A 17500-nucleotide genomic window follows, 5' to 3' on the forward strand; every position below is an offset into this window, starting at 1 on the left:
TAATATTTAAACATTTAATATTTCAAACAATTTTGAACATTCAGATAAATTCCTCAAAATTACAATTAAAAACATTTTGGCCGGGCTGTATATATGCGCACTAATTGACTGAAAGGGCACGCACTTGGCGCGATGATGTCATGTTATCGATGGAAAAATGCATTTTTAGACAAAATGATTTGCCTGAGCGGCTAGGAGACCCCGAGAGTAACAAGCGGTTGCCTTGTTGCCTTTCCATTAAGAACATACATTCGTTTTTAGTATACATTTGCTGGTTTCAAGAAATGTAATGCCGAGCGCATATCATTATGTCAAGATAATGGCACTAGCATTTACTTAATTTAAGAATATTTTTCAACATATTGAGCAAAAAGGTCTCTTTTTTTTCTACCAAGAAAAGTGCACTTGTTATTAGTGAGAATATCCTTATTTTAATGTATTTTTGGGTTCATTGAGGTTAGCTAATTTTACTTGTTTTGGAAAGTCTTGACAAGCCGAATTTTCTTGTTCTATTGGCAGATAATTTTATACTTGACTTGGTGAATTCTAGCTGTAAATATACTTCTCCCCTCTTAGCCACGCCCCCAACCACGCCCCCCTCCCGAAATTGGAGGTCTCAAGGTTGGCAAGTATGTTATATATAATAAATAAATGACCATGCAAGGCATATATGCACCTTATTGTTTTTTTTTATCCTGCACTACCATGAGCTTATGTAACGAAATTCCGTTCTTATCTGTGCTGTAAAGTTCAAATTTGACTGACAATAAAAAAGGAAGTCGAAGTCTAAGTATATCCTCGCCTTCTGGTCTGGTGCGGCTAATACATGTCAACATGTTTTTTTCTTCTCAAGTTTGGTGGGTGCGGTTTGAATACCGGTACGCTCTATAGCCCGGAAAGTACGGTATATGGAATTACTAATTATTTCAAAAGCTATTTTTACTTGGTTTTGACTTCAAAGAAAACAATTTAATTGTGCATATATTGACACACTTCAGCCTCAATGTATCTACAGTATGTATTGGTATTCCTGTTTAATGTACTTTTTAAGTGCAACACTACAGTACATACACTCACAAAGGACAGTGAATGTTATTTGTGAGACTCCAAGACAAGATCTTCGTCTCTGCGGCCGGGTACATCGATGCCTTCGATGGATTCCATTCCACCGTTGCTCCCGGCATTGTCGGAATTCAATCAAGGTGGCTCCGCAGTGGTCCAAATAACTGCAGGTTCCAGCACTCGCTGTCATTATGGGGGATGTAATTGAATTCTGGAAAAACCTAGAGGTTGCACCCGGGCCTGCTAATCTACTGCTGATCTGCCTTTGATTAGTCTGGCCCAAGCCTTTAACCTGGGCGTCCGTAAGACTTGCCGGACCCTAGGAGAGGACGGGGGAGGGGGCGGCGAGCCATTGTTGGACATGGACTTGTTCCTCTGAGTGGGTGAGACGTTGTGCAATTTTCTCTCATTGCTTTGATTACAAAAATCCAGCTGTGACCCATCTTTTACTCCCTTGAAGATGATGCGGCGTGCCGTGTTTATATAATCCATCACGCTCATTTGCATCCATACATAATCTGCTTAACTCATCTGAATGCTTATCTTTAAAAAAAAAAAAAAAAAGATGCCAGGAAATGAGACGAAGAGAAAGCGATGGATCTTTGAGAAACGGAGACAATCAAGAAGGACAATGTGAACCTTGAATATGATAAGCCTACCTTGTACCAGGTGATGTCCGGATCCTTGCCGGGCTCCACGTAGTCGTCGATGTCGGGGCACAGAACGTCTTTGCTCTTGCTGAGCTCGGCCTTCTCCATCCGCCGCATGTTGGAGTTGTAGCACATGCTGGTGTCGTTTTCCGCCACCGTTAATGACATGGACACTTTCATGCAGTAGGTGGAGTTCCTGCAGACACAAGAACGTTACTTAGTCCAGTGGTTTTCAACCAACGTGTGCCGTGAGATACAGTCTGGTGTGCCGTGAAAGAGTATGTAGTTTCACCTATTTGGGTTAAAAATATTTCTTGCAAACCAGTCATTTTAATCTGCAAATAATGTGCCGTTGTTGAGTGTCTGTGCTGTCTGGAGCTTGGCAGAGTAACCATGTTATACTCTTCCATATCAGTATTTGGAAGCTGGTAGCTAATTGCTTTGTTTGTGATCACAATATGCAGGCGACAGCGGGAGGCAGCATGCAGGTAAAAAGGTATCTAATGCTTAAACCAAAAAAAAAACAAAAGGTGAGAGCCCCTAAGAAAAGGCATTAAAGCTTAGGGGAGGCTATGCAGAAAGAAACTAAAACTGAACTGGCTTTAAAGTAAAAAATAACAGAATGCTGGACGACAGCAAAGACTTACAGCGTGTGGAGCAAAGACGGCGTCCACAAAGTACATCCGTACATGACATGACAGTCAACAATTTCCACACAAAAAAGATAGCAACAACTTAAATATTCTTGATTGCTAAAACAAAGCAGGTGGAATAGCGCTCAAAGGAAGACATGAAACTGCTACAGGAAAATACCAAAAAACAAGAAAAGCCACCAAAATAGGAGCGCAAGACAAGAACTAAAACACTATGCACGGGAACACAATAAAAAAAACTCCAAATAGGTCACGGCGTGATGGACAGGTCGTGACAGTACACCTACTTTGAGACAAGAGCTATATTGATGCATGCTTGGTTATGGTTTAAAGTCATATCCAACAATTGCGACAAAAACTTTTCATTGTCTACTGTGTTTAATTTCTTAATGATTTCTGCTGGTGGTGTGCCTCAGGATTTTTTCCATGAAAAAACTGCGCCTTGGCTCCACAAATGTTGAAAAACATTGACTTAGTCAGTGGGGCAGCGCTTATAGCGCTTATCCGTCCTTCTTGACTGCACTTAAATGTAGAATAGATGTATAATATATTTATATTATTCATATATTATATATTATATATATTATATTATTTATTATTATTATTGTCTATTGTGAGGGAACTGTGGTGCTGAATTTCCCCCAGGGATCAATAAAGTACTTTCTATTCTATTCTATTCTATAGCTGTTTAGCAATCACGTGACCCAGAGGAACATCCTGGCACTTCTAGGTTTCAGGTGATGGTCTAGAGCAGGGGTGTCAAAATCATTTTAGATCAGGGGCCACATAGGGAAAAATCTACTCCCAAGTGGGCCGGACTGGTAAAATCACGGCAAGATAATTACAAAATAAAGACAACTTCAGATTGTATTCTTTGTTTAAAAATAGAACAAGTACATTCTGAAAATGTACAAATCATAATGTTGTTGCGTTTTTTTTCCCACATACATGTTGCGGTTAATAGTATTCTACCTTTATCTGTCGTTATTTATACTTTCTGAATAAATGATGTGATAATGTTCATCAGTCAACTCATTGGTGTTATTTTCAATCTATCAAGATACATTTTCTTTATAAAAATCCGATTACAGGATGTTATTTATGTAGTTTGCTCATTTTCCTCCACTGGTGCACTAACATCATGTGGTTTATATATTTTTGTACATATGTAGCATCATCTACAAAGATACAAAGAATTGTTACTGTGACATCTAGTGGACACATTTAGAAACAGCGGTTTCTTTCATTCAAACATTTCGGCTCATTTTTATACTTGGCAAAATCATCCGGCGGGCCGGATACAACCTGTTTGCGGGCCCAATTCGGCCCGTGGTCCGTACATTTGACACCCCTGGTCTAGAGCCCCATTAGGCTACTATTGTACCTGAATCAGTGCATATTTGATTTGTTTTAAAATGTTTAGAGGCAAATATATAAGCGATGATGAAATACATATTTAAAATGGGATGAAAGATAGATTTTTTAAAGATTTAAACCATTTATCATCACCAAAAGGGCATGTTTGCTACTCCCTCACATCTGAGGGGTCCACAAATGAAGCATTAATCCGTGAAAGACAATTTTGGATTTATTCGTGCATCGCTAACTAACGTATTTGATTGACATAACGAGTGCCGTGCTGCTGTGATCGCGACGCTAATGAGAAAAAGGATGAGTTTGTTTGCAGTTGATTTCCTGCGACAGATATTAGTCACATCTACAATTCATGTCTGCAGTTGTTTTTATGGTGTTAAGTTTATATTTTGTCTTATTTAGCTATAGATGTACCTGTTGTTTGGCAATGTTTGCTAACCATATCAAGATTCAGTATATGCTGTTGAGATCTAGTTTATTAATACTATTAAGGATATTTTGTTGATGCTAACAAATATCAGCAAAGACTTTATAATGTTGTCATCCGTGTCGAAAATAGCACTTGGCTTTCCTGCACAAAAAGCTTTTAGTTTCAGTTATGAAAATCGACAATGGAAAAACGGTGGATTGGACCAACTATCACAATATTTATTACTACGACTTAACATGATATGAATTTATTTTTGCACAACCAGGTCTTTGTAGTTATATTTAGGCATAGCAACCACAAAAGAACACAAACTAATGTATCATTCATTAATTGACATTTTCCATGCAACTCTTCAGACAAAATCGCCGGATCCTACGCACAGTGCGTTATCTGCGTGTGGGATTTGAGGGACATTTTGGCTACACTGATTGAAAATAGGTGGAATTTACCAGAGGACATCCGTTTTTGAATCTTCTGAGTGTTCAATTAGTCAGAAATTACTAAGATAGACAAAAGGCAATTCACGTGTCAAAAAACTAGACCATTAAAAAATTATTTTTGGTCTCTAGTCACCTTAACACAAACAACTACAGTGGTACCTCAACTGAAAGGGGAACTGCACTTTTTTTTCAATTTTGCCTACAGTTCATGATCATAATGAAAGACATCACAGATGTATCATTTTTTTAATGCATTCTAACTCGTAAATTAACGTAAACAAAACTCTTGCCAATGGGAGGTCCTCTATTCCGCCCAAAAAACCCAATGAAAAACATCCAAAAAGCACCAACAATTCTTTATTTACATTTCGTGACTTGAATATTAACCAAGTATTAGTGATATTATTATAAGCGCTAACGCAAACAAACTATTTATAGCGACGCCGTGATCACAAGCCTGTGTCACAATGATCGACTGATCAGCTGCTTCCTCACTTCCAAGCACATCACACTTGATTGTATATCATAAATTATGCTTCTCACCTGGATAGAAGAACGCTGAGGACGTACTCCAACAAGTTGGTACACTTTAACAGCCAATTTAGACCCAGAATGGCGAGAACAACGCTTAGTCCCAACCCTCTATTCTTTACGAGGATTATGAGTCATTCTTCATCTAAACAGGAATATATGAACATCCTCGCAGTTAGCAGCAGACCTTGTACAGTAAGTGGTGTTTTATTGTGTTTGCTGGCTCTCATTAAGTCTGCATTGAGTAATAATCAGTGATGATGTTAAAGTTAAAGTACCAATGATTGTCACACACACACTAGGTGTGGCAAAATTATTCTCTGCATTTGACCCATCACCCTTGATCACCTCCTGGGAGGTGAGGGGAGCAGTGAGCAGCAGCGGTGGCCGTGCTCGGGAATCGTTTTTGGTGATTTAACCCCCAATTCCAACCCTTGATGCTGAGTGCCAAGCAGGGAGGGAATGGGTCCCATTTTTATAGTCTTTGGTATGACTCGGCCGGGAGTTCAACCTACCAATCTCAGGTTGAAAAGAAAAGCAAACTTTGTGATGCATTTTTTTAATTAATGCGCTGCGTATGCTTAAAATGACCAAAATACATAAATATGAAATGTTATTATAAATGTGCCTGTTACTACATTACATATATACTTACGTCATGTATGTGAAATCTTAATAAAGGTGTTTGAATGTTTTTTCAAGGGCTTTATAGCATACTTGCCAACCCTCCCGAATTTTCCGGGAGACTTCCGAAATTCAGCGCCTCTCCCGAAAACCTCCCGGGACAAATATTCTCCCGAAAATCTCCCGACTTTCAGCCGGAGCTGGAGACCACGCCCCCTCCAGCTCCATGCGCACCTGAGTGAGGACAGCCTTTTTTCACGACAGCAGGGTGACAAGAAGTAAATCATCCAGACTAGAGATAAATTGTATTATTATGTTTATCTTACCTAAAAATAAATATATTTATTAATTAAAATTAAAAAAACTAAATACATTTTTACTATATTTTGCTAAAAACATCAAAATTAATTGTATTTTATCTGACTCTTATTACGTCCAGCCTTAGAATTATACATTAAAATAAACATATTTGAAATAATTAATTTAAAATGATCATAATAATTCATTTAAAATTACCATATTTAATTATTTAAATAATTGCTTGTTTATCAACAACTTTAGCATTTTATTCATTACATTTTGAAGCTCTCAGAAGCCAAGTTGTTATATTCCTTAAGATTTATTTATGCAAGTTTGAAGTATCAATTATCTAAACACAGTTTTGTTTGCATATTTTCAGGATGTGTATATATATATATACCGTATTTTCCGCACTATAAGGCGCACCTAAAAACCTCCCAATTTTCTCAAAAGCTGACAGTGCGCCTTATAATCCGGTGCGCTTTATATATGGACCAATATTGAGCCACAACAGGTCTCGCAACTACGGGATGTATAACGTAACCCCAGCCTCTACTGTAGCTTCTATTCTATGCGCCTTATAATGCGGTGCGCCTTATAATGCGGTGCGCCTTATATATGAACACAGTTTTAAAATAGGCCATTCATTGACGGTGCGCCTTATAATCCGGTGCGCCTTATAGTGCGGAACATACGGTATGTATGAAATACTTGACTTGGTGAATTCTAGCTGTCAATATACTCCTCCCCTCTTAACCACGCCCACAACCACGCCCCCGCCCCCAAACACGCCCCCGCCCTCCCCACCCCACCCTCACCTCCCGATATTCGGAGATCCCAAGGTTGGCAAGTATGCTTTATAGGCAGAATATATTGGCTCCCACAGGCGCCATTGTAAGCAGACTTTTGATCGAATTGATTTAATATTTAGAATGCTTAGGCTGCTGCCCCCGCGACCCGACCTCGGATAAGCGGAAGAAGATGGATGGATGATTTAATATTTAGAATGCATCAAAAGAAAAAAACAGATATGTCGTCATGTCTTTCATAATGATTGTGAACGATAGGCAAACAAAAATAATAAAAAAATAAGTGCACTTCCCTTTTAAGAGTGCCCCAACTTAAGAGTGTTTTAAGATAAGAGCTGTCTCTCGGCCAATTATTATGCTTTAAGTTACAAGCAAAAGTTTGAGTTACAAACATCCCTGGAAGATCTGACTAGAACATCTTGTGTTACTCACTCACATTCGCTTATGGTTAGAGGTCGACACAACTTTGTTTTCCAACCATGAGACGAAATAAAGTGGGTGTGAAGGACGTTGCTGAGAAGAAGAAATGGATTACATTAAATACATGAAAGAAAGAAGTCATCAAACACCAAGCGTGTTCCAGCTGGGTGAAGCAATTTGAGCATATCACCACAAGGTTTCTCATTGTATCCCATTGGGTTGAGTTTTTTCTTGCCCTGATGTGGGATCTGAGCCGAGGATGTCGTTGTGGCTTGTGCAGCCCTTTGAGACACTTGTGATTAAGGGCTATATAAATACACTTTGATTGATTGATTGAAATCTGCACCGTACTGAAGCAAAGCGAGTCTAGTGCCAACCAAAAATTCTAAAATAACATCTTAACTGTGCACATTTATCCATAAAAATATGGAAAAAAGCTGTTGATGGTGTGTTTGACAGAGAAGCAGCTTGGAAGAGATACGGTAGAAATCCACTCTCCAAGGTAAATACTGTACTTTATTATTATTACTTTACTTCATTAAACTACTGCAGTTGTTAGTATAGTACATTATATTGTACTTTTTATACGGTGGTATAGCTCGGTTGGTAGAGTGGCCGTGCCAGCAACTTGAGGGTTCCGAGTTCGATCCCCGCTTCTGCTAACCTATTCACTGCCGTTGTGTCCTTGGGCAAGACACTTTACCCACCTGCTCCCAGTGTCACCAGATATTGGGTTTCACTATGTAAAGCGCTTTGAGTCACTAGGTCAGTGGTTCTTAACCTTGTTGGAGGTACCGAACCCCACCAGTTTCATATGCGCATTCACCGAACCCTTCTTTAGTGAAAAATAAACTGTTTTTTTTTTTTTTCAAATTCAAGACAGTTATATGTTTTTGGTAACACTTTAGTATGGGGAACATATTCTAGGTAACAAAGACTTAATTTAGAGTTTTTTGGACACTAGGGGAACTTATTCTAAGTAACAAAGACTTAATTTAGAGTTATTTGGTTAGGGTTAGGGTTAGAGCCAGGGTTAGAGGGTTAGGGTTATAATGAGGCCATGCCGAATAAAGCATTAATAAGTACCGTATTTTTCGGACTATAAGTCGCAGTTTTTTTCATCGTTTGGCCGGGCTCCAGTGCGATTTATATATGTTTTTTTTCTTCTTTATTATGCATTTTCGGCAGGTGCGACTTATACTCCGGTGCGACTTATACTCCGAAAAATACGGTACTTAATAATGACTAGTTAAGAGCCAATATGTTACTAATTTGCATGTTAATAAGCAACTAATTAATGGTGAATATGTTCCCCATACTAAAGTGTTACCATGTTTTTTTTACTGGTGCACAAAATGAACCTTGCATGAACATCACCTTGTTCAAACAACAAAACCAACACAGTGCATAAACTCACAACAAATTACACACTTGCAAATCAGTCTGACTTCTGCTGTTGTTGTATCCGTAATACGCCGATAGGGAGAAGTTTTTATTTACACGATGAGTCGGGTGTGTCTTGACCTCCGCCAAACCCCTGAGCCCGACTCACCGAACCCCTAGGGTTCGATCGAACCCAGGTTAAGAACCACTGCACTAGAGAAAGGCGCTATATAAATATCATTCACTTCACTATTTCTTATCTATAAGTGTACTTTTCTTTTTAAAAAAACATTTGAAATGTTAAAACTGTACCGTTTTAAGGGCGGCCAAGCATGGATTAAATTGATTTGAAATAATTTCAATGGGAGAAGTGTTATGAGTTAAAAGCGCCGTCTCGGAACCAATTAAACTTGCACGTTGAGGTACTACGGTACATTGACTATTTACCGATTTTAAAGGGGAACATTATCACCAGACCTATGTAAGCGTCAATATATACCTTGATGTTGCAGAAAAAAAACCATATATTTTTTTAACCGATTTCCGAACTCTAAATGGGTGAATTTTGGCGAATTAAACGTCTTTCTAATATTCGCTCTCGGAGCGATGACGTCACAACGTGACGTCGCATCGGGAAGCAATCCGCCATTTTCTCAAACACCGAGTCAAATTAGCTCTGTTATTTTCCGTTTTTCCGACTGTTTTCCGTACCTTGGAGACATCATGCCTCTTCGGTGTGTTGTCGGAGGGTGTAACAACACGAACAAGGATGGATTCAAGTTGCACCAGTGGCCCAAAGATGCGAAAGTGGCAAGAAATTGGACGTTTGTTCCGCACACTTTACCGACGAAAGTTATGCTACGACAGAGATGGCAAGAATGTGTGGATATCCTGCGACACTCAAAGCAGATGCATTTCCAACGATAAAGTCAAAGAAATCTGCCGCCAGACCCCCATTGAATCTGCCGGAGTGTGTGAGCAATTCAGGGACAAAGGACCTCGCTAGCACGGCAAGCAATGGCGGCAGTTTGTTCCCGCAGACAAGCGAGCTAAACCCCCTATCGACGCTAGCTTCCCTGGCCTGCTGACATCAACTCCAAAACTGGACAGATCAGCTTTCAGGAAAAGAGCGCGGATGAGGGTATGTCTACAGAATATATTAATTGATGAAAATTGGGCTGTCTGCACTCTCAAAGTGCATGTTGTTGCCAAATGTATTTCATATGCTGTAAACCTAGTTCATAGTTGTTAGTTTCCTTTAATGCCAAACAAACACATACCAATCGTTGGTTAGAAGGCGAACGCCGAATTCGTCCTCGCTTTCTCCCGTGTCGCTGGCTGTCGTGTCGTTTTCGTTGGTTTCGCTTGCATACGGTTCAAACCGATATGGCTCAATAGCTTCAGTTTCTTCTTCAATTTCGTTTTCGCTACCTGCCTCCACACTACAACCATCCGTTTCAATACATTAGTAATCTGTTGAATCGCTTAAGCCGCTGAAATCCGAGTCTGAATCCGAGCTAATGTCGCTATAGCTTGCTGTTCTTTCCGCCATGTTTGTTTGTGTTGGCTTCACTATGTGACGTCACAGGAAAATGGACGGGTGTTTATAACGATGGTTAAAATCAGGCACTTTGAAGCTTTTTTTAGGGATATTGCGTGATGGGTAAAATTTTGAAAAAAACTTCGAAAAATATAATAAGCCACTGGGAACTGATTTTTAATGGTTTTAACAATTCTGAAATTGTGATAATGTTCCCCTTTAACAAAAACATTTATGAAATTTTCATGGCCTTTAGGACGACGTCTGATAGCTGATGCTGTGAACCAATAAACCAAAACAGAGCTTTTTTCCATCTAATATCTGACATCTCAGGATGCCCTGAATCCTCCACCATTCTGAGAGTTCTAGAGGGGATTATGAAGTGCGCCCATTTGTACGCATACTGTCGCTTTATTCGTGCAAGCGAGGACTTTCAAGCCAGTGCTGACATTTTCCGCTCCCACACATAAAGTGAGGTGTGTTTGTATCCCCCCCCCCGACCCCCGACTGCGCAATAAGCGACGCACGCCGCCACATTACTTCTTGACCTTATTAACGCTTCCGTGGATTGAATGGCAGCAAATCCCCACAGTCAGGTTGTCATAGCAACCAAGGGTGCCCTTGTGCAGCGTTTGGGCGTCTGTGTGTTTTGTGTTGTTGACGCAGGGGGACGGTCACAGGTTGAGATGCAGATAGAATCCGATGATGATGATGATGAGCATAGTATTAAAAATAGCAGAGAGATTGGGCGGTGGTGGTGGTGGGGGGGGGGGGGGGGTTTAGAGACCTCTTCCAGCTAATATTCATCACGGCTTAAGTGTGTTGATAGTTGCTAGGTGACGAGGAGGCGGAGGCGGGTACAGGTCGTCCACTCTCGTCCTGTCTATTGTGAGACCTCCGGGTATGTCTCCTCGCTCATTAGCACTGCCAGGCCCGGAATGACAACCCCCCCCCCCCCTCACACATCCCTCCCACTAACCCGACATTAAATCCTACATTGGTTGAGAATTAGACTTAGACTGGATGAAGCTTCCGAATGTTCTTTCTTTTTTTTTTTTCCTTTGCCAAACCCACAAGCATCAGGAAACAGTGGCTGTTTCTACACGCTGAGGCGGATAAAGAGGACTAGAAGGACACAGGAGGACTCCAACGCTGAGAAGAGCAGAGAACCAACACCTTTTTCCTGAAGGCATAGACGCCGATCTACATTTCTGCCAGTGGGTGCTCGGTATGTGTGTACTAGTGTTGTCCGGATACCAACATTTTGGTACCGGTACCGTTACCAAAAGTATTTCGGTACTTTTCTAAATAAAGGGGACCACAAAAAATGTCATTATTGGCTTTATTTTAACAAGAAATTCTTATTGCAATTTAGTCCTTAAATAAAATAGTGAACATACAAGACAACTTGTCTTTTAGTAGTAAGTAAACAAACAATAGCTCTTAATTTAGCGGCTGGCATATGCAGTAACATATTGTGTCATTTATCATTTTGTCAACATTATTAAGGACAAGTGGTAAACAAATGATTAATCTACTTGTTCATTTACTGTTAATATCTGCTTACTTTCTCTTTTAACATGTTCTATCTACACTTCTGTTAAAATGTAATAATCACTTATTCTTCTGTTGTTTGGATACTTTACATTAGTTTTGGATGATACCGCCATAACCACAACACCAGGGGGAGCTCCACTAACCACGTTAAACCCAGATTCCGATCTAACAAAGGTCTTAACTCATTCTCATTTTATGCCACATCAATGTGGAATGCGCTCCCAACAGGTGTAAAAAAAGGGCATCTCTATCCTCCTTCAAAACCGCACTAAAAGTACACCTCCAGGCAACTTCAACCCTAAACTAACACCCTCCCCGGATTGTAAATAATCAAATGTAGATACTTTTTCTTATGCTTTCTGATCTATCTCTCTCTCTCTATGTCCACTACTTGCTGTGCATATCCTACCAAGTCAGACCTCACGGGGCGGCATGGCGTAGTGGGTAGAGCAACCGTGCCAGAAACCTGAGGGTTGCAGGTTCGCTCCCCGCCTCTTACCATCCAAAAATCGCTGCCGTTGTGTCCTTGGGCGGGACACTTCACACTTTGCCCCCGGTGCCACTCACTCCGGTGAATTGAATGATGAATGATAGGTGGTGGTCGGAGGGGTCGTTGGCGCAAATTGCAGCCACGCTTCCGTCAGTCTTCCCCAGGGCAGCTGTGGCTATGAAAGTAGCTTACCACCACCAGGTGTGAATGAATGATGGGTTCTACATGTAAAGCGACTTTGGATACTTAGAAAAGCGCTATATAAATCCCAGTTATTATTATTATTATAATTAGACCTACACTGTTTCAATGTCCATTTCTCTGTTCTCAAATGTTGATGACTGAAGTGATGATAACAACCAAACCTAACCCTTCCCTCCACATCCCACACCCCGGATTGTAAATAATGTAAATAATTCAATGTATATACTGTGATGATTATCTTGTGTGATGACTGTATTATGATGATAGTATATATCTGTATAATGAATCAATTTAAGTGGACCCCGACTTAAACAAGTTGACAAACTTATTTGGGTGTTACCATTTAGTGGTCAATTGTACGGAATATGTACTTCACTGTGCAATCTACTTATAAAAGTTTCAATCAATCAATCAAAAAAAAACCCACAGATTTGGGGATCAATCCGATACCAAGTAGTTACAGGATCATACATTGGTCATATTCAAAGTCCTCATGTGTCCAGGGACATATTTCCTCAGTTTATAAACATAATATACATTTAAAAAAAGAAAAGAAGATTGTGTGACGTTAAAAAATATTGATGTAATGACGGAGGCAGATAATTAGATATATCCATATTTGTGTGTTACTTCTTTTAAACTATAGTCATATTACAAAACAGCTAGTGTTCTTTATTTGTTATCTTTTGGTTGTCTGCAAATACTGTGTGCCAACTTTTGAGAATGTGAAGGGGGGAGATCTTTTCTGTTTCTCGTCTAAAACCGACTTTAGATAATAAACAAAAGGGACCTGGAATGAGCGGGGAGAAAGGGGGAGTAGTAATACATTTTTCTTTCTCTTATCTTTCCCTTTGCCCAGCTGTGGAGAAAGGGACAAGGAGGGTGGGGGCAAGAGAGACGAGATAAAAGAAGAAGTTTTGCCGTTTGAAAAGTTAGACCAATTTAGCTGTGCGAGTGAGCCCTTCTGTACGGGATTTGGTCTCAAGTTTATTTCCAAAGGCTTTGGAAATAAAATTACAAAATACCTATTCTGTCTCTGGTGGTTCTTCTACTCAGCTTTACGTGTCATAAAGAGCTTGGGAGTGACCAGCAACTTGAATTCCCTGGGAGGAACAACTGGTCCAAACGCAACAGTAACCGTAGTAGTATCGACGAGATCGTGGTATTACAGTGGATGTTAGGTGACTTTCCAAATATTAACATTGCTGTATGTATACTTTTGACCCAGCAGATTTGCTCACATTTTCAGTAGACCCATAATAAATTCATAAAAGAACCAAACTTCATGAATGTTTTTTGTGACCAAAAAGTATGTGCTCCAATCACTCTATCACAGAAAAATAAGAGTTGTAGAAATTATTGGAAACTCAAGACAGCCATAACATTATGTTCTTTACATGTGTATGTAAACTTTTGACCATGACTGTATATGTATATTTTTATTTTTGTATTTATTTTTTTAATCTGTCCTGTCCAGGCACTCAGGCAAATCATATATTTGATGTAGATGCCCATATTGGCTGTAAGGATTCACTTTACAAAAGAGAAGTGTTGGATACTTCTCTTGTTGCCTTATTTGTATTTGACTTTATTAAATGTTTGAGTATAATTTTACTAAACAAAACCAGTTTTCTTTTAGGTAATATAGAAATTTATCAAAGTTGTCTATTTTATGGAGGATTGTAGTTAATCATGGAACTGGAACGCTGTCATGTCTGTGTAATCATGTTTTGTTTTAGTTATGTTCGGTTTTGTTTTTGGACTTTTTGTGCACTTTTGTTTGTTTGGTCACCATAGCAACCATTAGTTTTCACCTGTCACATCACGCACCTGTTTCACGTTTTGAGTCACGCACCTGTTTTCACTAATCATGTCACTATTATTTAAGCTTCGAGTTGCCAGGCTGTCTTTCTGGCAACATCACACTCTTTATCGTCACTCTGCATGATGCCATGTTCACAGTCCCATGCCAAGTAAGTTTTTGTTTCATTGTTCACAGTTTCTGCCTTTGTGCAAGTTTTGTTTTCATTAGCCACGTTTTTTACCTCCGCCATTGTGCGCGCCTTTCGTTTGTTCTTTTTGTTATAGTAACAAATAAATATGTACTCACATTCCCGTCTCGCCTGAGCCAACTTTCCATTGCCTTCCGGAAAATCAAACACCAAGGACCAAGTCATGACAAACGCAATGTTAATAAAAAAAAAAGTATTTATTTTGAATCGAGAGTTAGTGACAGTGTGTGTCGGCTAAATAGTAGCAGACCTGCTAAGCTGGTTGTTGGATTTGTTATTAAATAGAAAGTTGATCCATCACCTCCTTGTTATGTTTGTTTAATGTACAGTACACTTTATGTTGTGTTAATAGTGTAAAAACTTTTATTAAAGTATGGACTTTTGTTGAGGCTGGAACCCAATTTTCGGATTTACACTGTTCCTTATGGAAACATTTGCTTCGGTATACAAACTTTTCTATTTACGTACTCTGTTCAAGAAACGATTACGTTTGCAAATTGTGGTTCCACTATACCTACTGTGCTTCATCAGACACCTGACTTTGACATCTAAAGGTGTCTTAAAATATACATTGTACCTTAAAGGCCTACTGAAACCCACTACTACCGACCACGCAGTCTGATAGTTTATATATCAATGATGAAATCTTAACATTGCAACACATGCAATTTTAAATTTTGCGCGAAATATCCTGCTGAAAACGTCTCGGTATGATGACGCCTGCGCGTGACGTCACGAATTGTAGAGGACATTTTGGGACAGCATGGTGGCCAGCTATTAAGTCGTCTGTTTCCATCGCAAAATTCCACAGTATTCTGGACATCTGTGTTGGTGAATCTTTTGCAATTTGTTCAATGAACAATGGAGACAGCAAAGAAGAAAGCTGTAGGTGGGAAGCGGTGTATTGCGGCAGGTGTTGTGCCGGATAACACACCCCCGCCGTAGAATGCACCCCTTGACTGGTGTGCCGGATAACACAGCCGGTGTTTCATTGTTTACATTCCCGGAAGATGACAGTCAAGCTTTACCATTGGCCTGTGGAGAACTGGGACAACAGAGACTCTTACCAGGAGGACTTTGAGTTGGATGCGCAGACACGGTACCGTGAGTACGCATGCAGCTGCGGCTTCCAAACATTTGATCGCTTGCCCGTACGTGCGTGCCGCTATGTGCATGTCACGTACGTAACTTTGGGGAAATATATGTGCTGTATGAACTTTGGGGAGGTGAACGGTACTTTGGGCTGTGGGATTGAGTGTGTTGTGCAGGTGTTTGAGTTGTATTGGCGGGTTATATGGACGGGAGGGGGGAGGTGTTTGTTATGCGGGATTAATTTGTGGCATATTAAATATAAGCCTGGTTGTGTTGTGGCTAATAGAGTATATATATATGTCTTGTGTTTATTTACTGTTTTAGTCATTCCCAGCTGAATATCAGGTCCCACCCGCCTCTCACAGCATCTTCCCTATCTGAATCGCTCCCACTGCCCTCTAGTCCTTCACTCTCACTTTCCTCATCCTCAAATCTTTCATCCTCGCTCAAATTAATGGGGAAATCGTCGCTTTCTCGGTCCGAATCGCTCTCGCTGTTGGTGGCCATGATTGTAAACAATGTGCAGATGTGAGGAGCTCCACAACCTGTGACGTCACGCTACTCGTCTGCTACTTCCGGTACAGGCAAAGCTTTTTTTATCAGCGACCAAAAGTTGCGAACTTTATCGTCGATGTTCTCTACTAAATCCTGTCAGCAAAAATATGGCAATATCGCAAAATGATCAAGTATGACACATAGAATGGACCTGCTATCCCCGTTTAAATAAGAAAATCGCATTCCTGTAGGCCTTTAGTTTCCAACAGTGTTCTGCATATTACTTTTAAAAAGTAATCAATTATAATTACTCGTTACTTTCAGACTACTAACGGGATTACTCTTTAATAAATGAAATTAATTACTGGGAAAAGGAAACAATGTGTTTCTTAAAAAAAAAATACAAAATTCAAATGTCTGGCATATGCGGTCGAAAGACGTTTCATGAGAGCAGAGTGTGTGTGTGTGTGCCTTTAAAAGGTGGTGAAATTATGCTCAAACAGAGCAGCATTTAGCTTCGCTGTGTTTGTTAGCTTAGCAGCCGTAGTGTGCTGGCGGTGACGGCAGCTCTGTTGAATCCTTTTACTCAATTGTGTTAGCCCTAGTTAATAACGACATTGACAGTGCTCCGGCGGCTGTAGTAGGGGTATTGTAGGCTTGCAAGCTCGTCAATGCAATCAGATTTGTTGGTCATTATTCCCTTGTAGTAGTCGGCGTGTGTGTGCTCGCGCAAGTGTGTGTGCTTACATGTTGTGTGTTGTTTGCTGTGTGATGTTGCCTCTTTTTGATATCAAGTTAATTTTAGTGCGGCGTTGGTTGTTTCTTTCATGAGTTACTTCCTTCATTGAACTTGCTGTGCTTTTGACACTGTCTTGTTGACATACGACCACATCAAAGTAGTGTGCCGCGTTACGTCAAACACATCGGTAACGGCGTTGCAACGCACATAAAAGTAATTATTACTAGTAAAAGTGAAGGCATTCATAACGTTGTTATTATGTAAATCCCTTTTTTCTAAACACTGGTTCATCTTACAAAGCCATTTTGAACAATTGTACGCTTTAAACTTGGTGTGAAACAGGCCAGACGAGGCCTTTTCCTGCTCTATTTTGCTGTGGAACAACTTAACTGGAAACTCCTTCAGGGGTGAACAAGATGAAAACACATTGCATGCTACGTTCAAACTCCGTAGACAGAATCTTGTAGAAACTCAAAAACACATTTTATTCCATTTTTTTTTTTTTTTTAAACCCGGGTCCATCATTCTGCCACCTCGTCCAGCCTGACTGATCTTGGCCATTCGTAAAAAGAGGTCCACACACATACACACACGCACGCACGCAAGCACACACACACACACACACACACGCACGCACACACACACACACACACACACACACACACACACACACACACACACACACAGGCTTTTCA

The 17500-nt window shown here is 40.1% G+C and overlaps 1 protein-coding gene across 2 annotated transcripts in view; it reads right to left on the reverse strand.

Annotated features, from left to right (window-relative positions):
- The window catches only part of il1rapl1a (interleukin 1 receptor accessory protein-like 1a), a 907971-nt gene that overhangs the window by 326411 nt on the left and 564060 nt on the right, over positions 1–17500 (reverse strand). For both annotated transcript variants that reach the window (XM_072914508.1, XM_072914507.1), the window contains exon 6: positions 1722–1908. In XM_072914508.1, the coding sequence (XP_072770609.1) occupies positions 1722–1908 (187 nt within the window). The remainder of the gene's footprint in view (positions 1–1721; positions 1909–17500) is intronic.

Source organism: Nerophis lumbriciformis, linkage group LG13, assembly GCF_033978685.3.
Source record: "Nerophis lumbriciformis linkage group LG13, RoL_Nlum_v2.1, whole genome shotgun sequence".
NCBI classification, from domain to species: Eukaryota; Metazoa; Chordata; class Actinopteri; order Syngnathiformes; family Syngnathidae; genus Nerophis; species Nerophis lumbriciformis.